The sequence below is a fragment of the Betta splendens genome, chromosome 6, assembly GCF_900634795.4.
Source record: "Betta splendens chromosome 6, fBetSpl5.4, whole genome shotgun sequence".
Lineage (NCBI taxonomy): Eukaryota > Metazoa > Chordata > Actinopteri > Anabantiformes > Osphronemidae > Betta > Betta splendens.
The window spans coordinates 282,906-293,624 of NC_040886.2; the positions used below are offsets into that span (position 1 = coordinate 282,906).

The window sequence follows — 10,719 nt, forward strand, 5'->3', positions numbered from 1 at the left end:
GGGAAAGTGACAAAGTGCTTTAAGGAACAGCAAAGAGCTAAACGGAAGTTCTGTCATGACAGAGGAACTCAGAAGTTACCTGAGCTTCACACTGGAGGATCAAGGACAAAACAGACACTTGGAAACAGAAAGCAACTGTTCTGAATGAAGTCAAACCAAGATCTTATGACATCTGAACAGAAGAAGGATCTGTTCTGTGAAGGAATCGTCGTGATCATTTGGAACCAACTGTAGGCTGATGCTATTGAACAATCACTGCATGCATTGGTGAATTTACCAGACATACCAGCTCAGTGCAATCAACTGATGCTTAGAAGATCATCAAGTCATGCAAAACCACCAGAGAGACTCATTGAACAAATTTAATGGAACAACTTCTGTTGTACAGTTATGACACCGTTTGTGTTCATGGAAATTGATTAGATTGATGACTTAAGTTGGTAATTTTGTTATTCAAGGTTAATACATTAGAGTTAGGGTTTCTAAAAGGCTGAAGCCTTTCAAAGAAAAGGGGAGATTTAATGATATTAGCACTAGGTGCTGTTCCCTTATTGGCTGCCGTAGTCGGAACATGCGCAGATGGATGTTACCTGGTTAGTGGTTGCACAACGTAAAGTGACTAATAAAAGAAGACCTTCTCTTCAAGTAAACCTGGTGTGGTCATAAAACAGACAGCACAGTGTGTTATTTTGTCTTTTTGTTTCTCTATGAAGATGGACAAGTATAAAATATTATTTAAGTCTTGACCCATAGCTACAGTGAACTAGTTTAGCTGCTATCATCAACACCTTTTTGTACACACTTATCAAGTGTAAACTATATCTACATCACATATTATAATGCTCAAAGTTCAAAAGGATCATCACTTGCCTGAGAAATCATTATTATTACCTCTTTAAGAGACAAACAAAAAAATGACAAAGAACAACATACTGTCATTTTCTGATCTACTGTAAACTCTGGATGTTTCTGATTATCAGTCTGACCTCCATCTCCATCTCTAGGACAGAAGCCAGGAGCCTACAGGCACAGATTGCGCTCCAGGTAATGGAAGAGTCCCATCAACATGGAGGCGATCCTGCCCACAGGACTGTTGTGAGAAAGCACAACTGGCGACCGATGGTATGTGTGACAGAGTTAATGAAGGAAGCAAATGACTTGTTTTATTAGACGTGAGCAACGGAAATGTTTTGTTGTTAGATTTCAGCTTTGCAATGTGTCGCAGTAAAGTACAGCTCCACACACGAGAGACATGACAGTCCAAAGCAGGGGTCACCAACCTTTCTAAACTTGAGGGCTACTTCTTGGGGATATTAGTTTGATACACACTTCTAAGATCACAAATTTGCCTTTATTTACCTTTAATTATATGTCATTATTAATAATAAATCATACTCACGTATGGGAAGACACTGATCATGTTAATGTTTGTAATGGAAAAACAGTTTCTTCCTTATTCAATGCAGTATATGGTTTATGATTTATGACTTATGTTCTGCAATTAATATCTTTATGTTAATATGTTTTGCCCTACACCTGTTTTATGTATTTGACATTTTACCTAGATTGTTCAGTGCTTGTCTCTGCCTGATGGACTCTGGACTCTAGCTCCCAAACACAAGGCCGGGGAGTTGTGTCTCTCTGTCTGTTGGACTTAGTGCTCCTTCCTCTCTGATAGTCAGACGCCAGTGATGCAGGTGTGAGAATGGATACATCTCCACACACACAGTGACAGGGAGGAGATGGTGCATCAGTCTGATTGGGTTACACAGACTTTCCACCGCAGTGGGCCAGAGGGGTTAAAAGGCAGAAGCGACTTGAGGATCATGAGCTTTTTGCATCACACCTTCGTGGTGTGTGCACTGATCTCCCAGCTGCTTGTTGATTTTGCAGTTTTAGGTCAAACATAATTATTAGGTCATAATGTTTCCTCTTAGAGACTTTTGATATTATTTATAGATGTGATATAGTCAGGTGACAACTCAGATTAGAGAGAAACAGGGGAGTTGATCCAAGAAAAATGCAGCTACAGTATGCTTAAACCTTTACTAGATGTGAAGCACAATGTTATGTCATGTGGTGATCAGAAACCTGGTCATCAATCACGAGGCGATTCACAAAATCACGAGACGTGGATTTCAAACATACCCCAAATGATCAATGATCATTCATGTTTTTAACTACCTTCATTCAGCGCATCGGAAACACAGGTTTCAATTATATTAACAGTCATTCACAAAACGCCCAAATGCTATTATATTGGTTTAGTTCAGTGCAGTAGATGACTTTGTGTGTCTGTGCTTTGACCTAGAAATGCAACACATACAGTAGAATGTGCCCTATAATTCTACAACCTCTCCGCTTTGGCAGATCGTCTACTGGTCGTAATCCTTCACAATCTAATATGAAGTTTCATTTCAAATTTGCACCAAATGCATATATGACCACTGTGGCAGCCACTGCTATGATGCTGGGCTGTGCTGTATCTGATCTGGATTAGACTTGATGGTATTGCTCTTACCACAGTTTATATGCCAAATGGTCATTGTACTGGTTTTGTTGTGGTGAAGTCAACCTACATTTCCGCTCTAGGATGTAGGGATCATTCTTAAAAGTGAGCTGCTTTGTAACTCAGAAGGAACTTAAATAAATCATTTTACACCAGAACTTTTACTAACTGTGTACTGTTGACAGAGATGAATTCCTGAGAATGAAACCTAGAACCTTTTGTCTTTACCGTTTTCTTACTGGGTATGATTCATTTCTGTTAGGCTTGCACATTTACATGTACCCTGTATTTCTGGGTCACAGTCTTTTATTTGAGGAAGAAATGATTCATAATGCATCATACGTTGTCTGTAATGCTTCTGTTTATGTGTGTACATGTGGATTTGCCTAGTTGCAGACAACCATCGCAAGCCATGCCAACACACGAAGCCCCTTCCACAACACAGAGCTGTGTCCGTGCACGAGGATGCGTTGGCCATTACACATGGTGAATATGCAGGCAAAGAAAAGAGAGAGTAAAATACTTTACTCAATTATGCCAGTGACTCTCTTCATCTGTCATCATCATCACAGAGCTAAAGGCTGTGTTACAGAGGTCGCCGAACCGTTTCCAGACCAACAAGAGGAACCTTCATGCCTGCAATAAAGATTCATATACTGGGAGAGACACACTAACATCTCAGGACGGTAAGATGAGATCTTTTCACGTATTCTATTGATCTACAGTATTAGCAAACCTTTACAGGCTGAGGGATTGAGAGTCTTCTAAGGACACTGACCTTGTTGTTTGTAGGTCAGCCACATTTATTCTCTTTCATGTGTCATATTCTAAACTCAGTCCTTCATTTGTCTTTATGCTGCACAGACACAGAGAAACAAACAGCTAAAAAACAGAAGGAGGCGCTAAAGGCAGAAAAAGGCGAGAATGGATGTGGCTGTGGGCTCGTTCCCGAAGAGGAAAAAGCTACAGGATCCACAGTGCAAGCATCAGTGTCCCAGTACTTCAGTCTAACTGCCATCCCCAAAGCTCCATCCACCCCCAAAAGACCTAAAGCAGCGCCTTACACCCTGCAGAAGCCTCCTTTGCTCCCACCATGCCAGAAAAAGAGGCCCAGCTCAGCCCCAGGACACGAACAAACCTCAGGCTCTGCGTCGGCTGCATCAGAAGAGTTTCACAGAAAGAAGAGTCCGAGCACAGCCACAGCCACAGCTGAGGTCAGAAACAGCACACGAGAGAGAGACGACATGGCGTCTAACCAGCACACGGCAGACGAGGACACAGAGAGGAGAGAGGAGGGACGTCACTGATGCACAAAAAGGGAACGTGGGTCTATAAAGCCTGAGAGCCTTCATAAAAAGGAGGAATTCAGTCATCACATAAATGTTGAGGCATGTTGATGATACTTGGTATTTCGAGTATCTGGGCTCAATAAATACAGACAGGCACAAACTGCTTTCTGAAATTATATTGTAATAAATTAAATTCTATTCTATTTTTTTACTTTATTAGCTGGTTGGAAGTGAGGTTTGATCCCCTCCTGCAAATACACCTACAGTCATTTACTTCAGTTCTAAAGCCACATATACATTCTACAAGCAAAGCATCAATTTTAACTTCAAGTCAAATGGTTCTAAAACATCTCACATGAAAACACATCCAGGTGATGTTGTCTTCACATAGGTTCACCTGTTGCTGATAGTATAATAATAATAATAATAATAATAATAATAATAATAATAATAATAATAATAATAATAATAATAATAATAATAATAATAATAATAATAATAATAATAATAATAATAATTGAACTTTATTCTTTAAGGTTTGTTGCTGATATAGAGTTTGTGTCTTGGTCAGACTGTTTCTCCACTAACAGTTATTCACAAAAAAGTATGGGACACATGTACGTTTATGTACGTTGAAAAAAAGCAGATGTTTAATAGTGTTTATGTGCAAGAGAATATTTACCTATTTTATTTACCTTCCTTCATTTTAGTATGTAGTAGTTGGCATGTTTGTTTTCAGACACGCATTGTGATTTCATAGGGAGTGTCCTGAAGTAAAATCGGCAGCTTGGCCATAAATCATTTTACATGCTTCACAATATTTTCTTCAAGTTGCAACTTGAAATGAAACAGTGATCTGGTTTATTTGTATTATTAAGGTCTATGGTGAACTGTGGAGTCTGACATCTGTCTCAAGAACCCAAGGTCGTCAACCTCCTACCAGTAGACTTTGTGTTGGATTCCATCAGTCTAGATCAACATATGATGGGCTTCGGTGTCTTATCTTTTTTTGTTACTAATACCATTGTGATGTTATTTGTCCATATTTGTGTGGTCATTCTGTTTCTGCTCAGCCTGAAACTGGCTGTTGTCAAACAAATGCATTGCATTTAAAATAATTTCCCTTTTTAAGCTTTTCACTCTGCATGCTACATCTTTTCTGGTATTCTCAAATTACAATTAATACACAACTACAAAATCTACAAATCAAAGAATTCTCCAAACAGTTCAAAGGTTAATCCTCACTCAATGAGTGTAAAAGCAGTCGTCTGTAAACCTCTGGCAGAATGTATCTATAAAATGGACTCTTGTGGAACCTGTAGTGAGAGGAGTGAGACAATTTGAATTACTCTATGATGCTTCCTTCATACAGGTCACTCATCACTTTGAGTAGCACATATAGTAACACTCACATGTCGGTGGTGTATGATAGGATGGTGTTTGTCAGCTTAGGAAGTAAAAGTCTTTGCAGGAGTGTTGACAATTACTGCAAAGTATTTTTTTCTAATTGCACCAGTGATGGAACTCAACAGTGAATATGAAATCTTTAATTGACTTTAAAATGCAGAGACCAGAGGAAGTAGCTTGAGGCTCATTTCATGGCAGCCCCTGTGTTTATTCGTTCTCTGACCATGACAGCAAAACATTCTTGTAAAATCTAAAATTTGGTGCAGAGAACTAATCTTGTTTACCTAAATGTCTGCAGTAGAGCCTACACTGTAGATGCACACCCAAGATGTCATGGTACACATGGAATCAACCATTTCTTAAATCCCCATCAATGACTACCTCACTTAGAAGCTAGTTTGAAATTGTATAAGAACTAAATGAAACCTATAGTTATATCTGTAGTCCACATTGTTTTTACATTCACATTTATTACAAAATTGATATCGCAAAATTAGACTGGTTTATTAATTTTCTTTATAAGCTATGTTGCTCACCAATGTCTTGAGGAAGTACGCGGATTTAAGTAATAAAATGAAATTACATCCTGTGGTCTTTAGCTCACACTTGTCATATCTTTAAAGTTGTGTCAAACTGACCTTCTTGCCACAATGGAGCAACTTCTACGTGTTTGAACACGTTCAAAACATGTGCCACATGACAGATTGTCAGCAATAGCACAGGTGAAGTCACATCAGGACAACCTCATGTTGTCCTAATCACATGTAGGTCACAGCACCAGAAGGCTGAGCCACATTTTTACATGATTGTACAGTGTAACCAGATAAACTGAGACGTACGAAACAGGTGTGTTCGGTTGTAAACTCAGGGTCCACTCAGCAATGGTTTGTGTAATATAAAGAGGCCACACGTTTCAGCAACCCTAGCCACTTCTGGGATAGAGTTCTTTTTCTTGTCATGTTTCCCTTTGCCCTGCACGAAAATGTACGAAACCACAAAAAGCAAACAATAACAAGGTTATTAAGGCAGTTTAAATGCGTATTTAAAGTTATTAATGATTATTAAAACATTGCGAGTGTGTCTGTGTGTTTTTGTAATGATTGTTTTCTCATTCAACAACATTCCTATGTAAATAACTCACGCACACACACACACACACACACACACACACACACACACACACACACACACACACACACACACACACACACACACACACACCTGTATTCAAAACCATGACACAGACAAGTTATCGCTGTACTGTACTGTAAGCCATATGGAGCAGCCAGCGAAGCCAAGTGGACAGAAGTCCAATTTAAATATATAAATAGCTTTCATCCTACAGAAAACAATCAACCATCTTACCATTCTGGATAACGCCAAAGAAAATTTCAAGTACATTGACGAGTGCTTCGAGCGTCTGGTAATGGGGAAAAAGGACACGGCTCCAAACAAAAGATCCCGTCTGTCTGACTCACCTGCGTCACCTGAAGCTAGCTCGGCGGATAAAAACATCAGAGAACCTAGAATTCAGCCAGCAGCAGGTAGTTTCTCTCGCCACCAAGAACAAGGCCCGGAAGGGAACGGTGCAGTCCCTGACGGAGGATGTGGCTCAGCTAGCGACTGAAAAAAAATAAATAAAAGAAGGCATCATTGATCTGCAGGCCCGCAGCATGACCGACAACCTGGTCTTCTCGGGGATTCCAGAACAGGCGGAGGAAAACGCGGAAACCACCATTAATAACGTTCTTAAACAACAGATGAAGCTCCCAGCGGATATTGTGGACAACATGGCGTTTCATCGTGCCCAAGTTGCCAAGGTTCATGACTTTAAGCAGAAGGAAATGGTTATAAGCCGGGGCAGACAGCTGAAGGGAACCGACTAGCAGGTGGTATGTAACAAAAATGGTTTAATATAAAAGGTTTGTTAACAAAAATAAGTTTCTTGCGAAGGATTACTGGAAGGCACCCAACCCTGAAGCCCAGCGGAGTGCTCTGGAGGTGGCGGTGTACACCCTGGAGGATGAGGATAGCGTGTTAAAGTTTCCCGGTGTCCGACGCCTCTATGACCGGTTGTGCGCACGGCTCGAGGAGTTAGAGCGCGTGCTCTGCGCCACACCTGCCTCCACGCTGGCCTCTCGGATTACGCCAGCCCCGGTCGCACCACCGATCTATCATCCATCATACCATCTATCCGTCCTCCCGCATCAGATCAGCCTGCGGTCCCAGTTTCAGTTTCCGTTTCCCAGCCACGCCTGACTGTTGCTGCTGCACCAACCTGCCTCCCGTTTTGTGCCCTGGCTTAAGTCACAGAACCGCAGGCGCTCCAGCCACAGAGCCACAGGCCGCTCCAGCCACAGAACCGCAGCCTGACCGAGTCACAGAACCCCAGCCTGCCTCAGTACCGCAGCCCGCTCCAGTCACAGAACCACAGCCCATTCCAGTCACAGAACTGCAGCCTGCTCCAGTCAAAGAACCTCAGCCTGCATCAGTTCCTGTGCCTCAGCCTGCATCAGTCCCTGCATCTCAGCCTGCAGCCATCACTGCTCTGACCTCAGTGCAGACATCTTGCCCAGCTCAAGCTCCAGCTCAGCCACATCATGCTCAAGCTCCAGTTAAGCCACGTCGAGCTCAGCGGCCGTCCAGCCAAACCAGGTCTCGACTCCTTTCTCTGTCGGTCCTGGGAGGGTCGTCCCCGCCGGGGCTGGAGAAGTGGATGTTTTAGGTCCTGTCGGCTCCAGAGAGGAGGCCGCACGCAGCCCCGCTGGTCCAATAGCAGTAGCCGTTCCTGTCCCCGTCGGTCCTGAGGAAGTGGTCGTGTTGCCCCCTGGTTGTCCTGAGGAAGCGGTCGTGTTGCCCCCTGGTTGTCCTGAGGAAGCGGTCGTGTTGCCCACCGCTGGTCCTGGAGATGTCAGTCTGTCCCCTGTCGGCCAAAAAGATGCCGTTCCAGTCCCTGTCGGCCCAGAAGAGGCAGTTCCAGCCCTTGTCGTCCCAGAAGAGGCCGTTCCTACCTCAGTTCCTGTCGGCCCCCAAGTTCCTGCCTCAGTTCCTGTCGGCCTCCAAGTGGAGGCCATTCTGCCCAGTGTTGGCTCCAGGAAGGAGGCCATTCTGCCCAGTGTTGGCTCTAAGGAGGAGGCCATTCTGCCCAGTGTTGGTCCTGCAGAAGTGGCTGTCTCAGCCCCTGTCGGCCGAGAAGAGGCCGTCTCAGCCCCTGACGACCCTGAGGAGGGGGTCGTGTGGCTCTCAGCAGATCCTGAATGGGTCGCTCCTGCTTCACTTCCCGCTGGCTGCGAAGACATTGCTCCAGGCCTCTTCGGCACCAACCAAGAGGCCGCTCCTGGAGCTCCTGGTGGTCCTGAGGAGACCACGCCCTGTTCCTTCCCTGTGGGTCCGGGCTGGTTTATGCCGGTCTGGAGCCTGGTACCTTCTGTTTCTCTGTGCACAGGAGTCGTCCCTGGAGGTGCCGGTGGTTCCTGCAGAGACACGTCCGCTTCCGCCCCTGGGGATCCAAGGGAGGCCGCGTCTCACCCCGGAGACGACTGCTCAAACCATGGATCCAGGGTACTCCGCTTTACTGTGTGCAGGTGCAGCTCCTGGTGGTCCGGCCAAGTCTGCCTCATCTCCTGGTGGTCCGACCACGTCTGCCTCATCTCCTGGTGGTCCGGCCACGTCTGCCTCATCTCCTGGTGGTCCGGCCACGTCTGCCTCAGCTCCTGGTGGTCCGGCCACGTCTGCATCGGTTCCAGGTGGTCCGCCACTACCCACGTCTGCATCGGTTCTTGGTGGTCCGGCGCCGCCCATGTCCGCAGTGATTCATGGTGGCCAAGTCCCGGCCACACCTGCCTCAGTTCCTGGTGGTCTGGTCCGAGGATCCAGGAAAGGTCTGTCATCGAGGAACAACTGTCCCATCTACGTCAGGCTTCACCCACTGGCGCTCACATCAGACTGATGGTTGGGGAAGGAGGAAGGTGGTGGTTCCTTTTCACGTGACGTAGAAGATGGTACTTCAAACACATACACATTTTCACGCATGCAATGAAGAAACACGCTTACAGCTAATACACGTTCAATTGATTCAAATTCATGCGTATCTGCTCGCAATGAAGAATCGCTTTTTGCTCAAAACATCCCATAGAGTAATTTTAAAATGATGACAAACAGCTAAATGACAACTGCTGCATGACTTTGCTGTCTGATGAGTTTAAACCAGGGGTCTGCTTTGTTTAAGGCAACGTCTGCCTTTGGGTGAATAATATTAAGCTACAGCCTTACTAACCTTGTTAGTAGTCTTTAGTTTCTGGAGTGGAACAGGTACAGTCATGAGCAGTTGGCTGGGGAGATGTCAGGATCTTTTTTGTCTTCACGTGTTGGAAGGCAGTGCAGCTGCTGTACAGATGGAGGATGCAGCCGTTTTCCTTGACACCACTCTAGAAGGTATAAAGAATAGTATAGCAGATTAATAAAATGACCAGTATTTCCTATGTATCTCACAACCTTTATATATCTAAACAATAAATAGAGGTAGTTAGATCAGTTTTAATGTTGTTTGGAGCAAACACGTATTCAACTTAGCTTTTATAGTGCCGGTTTGTTAAATCTTAGCATGACATTAATGACCTCCTTTCTATCAGGTTGCTCAAATTCTGCTCAGAGGGCCGGTGGGACAGGGATGTTTACAAGGTCGTCCATAGAACAACCTGAGTCCAGCAGGACTTTATTGAAGATGGTCTCCATCACATTTTCCACATAATCTGCTCCAAACCACTAGAGTTACAAATTACCAGTCAACAGACTAAAATATCAAAATAAGTTGACCAACTGCATACAGAGTAAATACATAGACAATAATGTAGATCAGATTATGAATACCACAAGTACTGAAATGTAAAATGCAAAATCTCTGTCAAATAAAATTGCATATTGGCCAACAAATGATTATACTGCTGTTAAATGTACATACCTTTGCTCCTGAGGTGAGCACTTTTCTACTCTTCTACAAGGTAGCAGCGTGTCAGTTTGAGAAGCAACCTCCTCGTGTTTCGGTAGCTGGCATGCGTCAGCCTGTATAAAAAAACATGTCACGTTTACAGCTAAAGTAGCTGACTAGATAAGCAACAACACACATGTTAGACTTAGCTAGAACTTGCAATAACCCAAATTCACGGGTCTACTTGGGCTACAACATACACACGACAGGCTCGGTAGTAATTAGAAACACAGCTGACTCACAACTTACTAGCGCTAGCCACTAACACTGCGCTACTATCGCGCTAGCAGCTATAATGTGAGCTGAGTGAATGACCTCAGTACCATATATCACACGATTCGAACCGGAGGGGTGGGCGGGGGCTCAGGAAGAGCTGCGGTCCCTGCCTGGGGCCACATGGGTGTGGATGAGATCAAGCGAATGGTGTGGGTGCGAGAATGTATCTGAGAGTGCATGGTTTCACGTATGATTGACTAGTTTGTTGTGAGAGAGTTTATGGTGTGTGTTGTGTGTTGATGTACGTGTGG

At 44.2% G+C, this 10,719-nt stretch overlaps 1 protein-coding gene across 5 annotated transcripts in view; it reads left to right on the forward strand.

Moving 5' to 3' along the window:
• The window catches only part of carmil2 (capping protein regulator and myosin 1 linker 2), a 39,723-nt gene extending 33,440 nt beyond the window's left edge, over positions 1–6,283 (forward strand). For all 5 annotated transcript variants that reach the window (XM_029153291.3, XM_029153288.3, XM_029153290.3 and 2 more), the window contains 4 exons: positions 1,005–1,122; positions 2,900–2,995; positions 3,082–3,195; positions 3,374–6,283. In XM_029153291.3, coding sequence (XP_029009124.1) covers positions 1,005–1,122; positions 2,900–2,995; positions 3,082–3,195; positions 3,374–3,816 — 771 coding nt within the window. In that variant the 3' untranslated portion in view covers positions 3,817–6,283. The remainder of the gene's footprint in view (positions 1–1,004; positions 1,123–2,899; positions 2,996–3,081; positions 3,196–3,373) is intronic.
• The last annotated feature ends 4,436 nt before the right edge of the window (positions 6,284–10,719 follow it).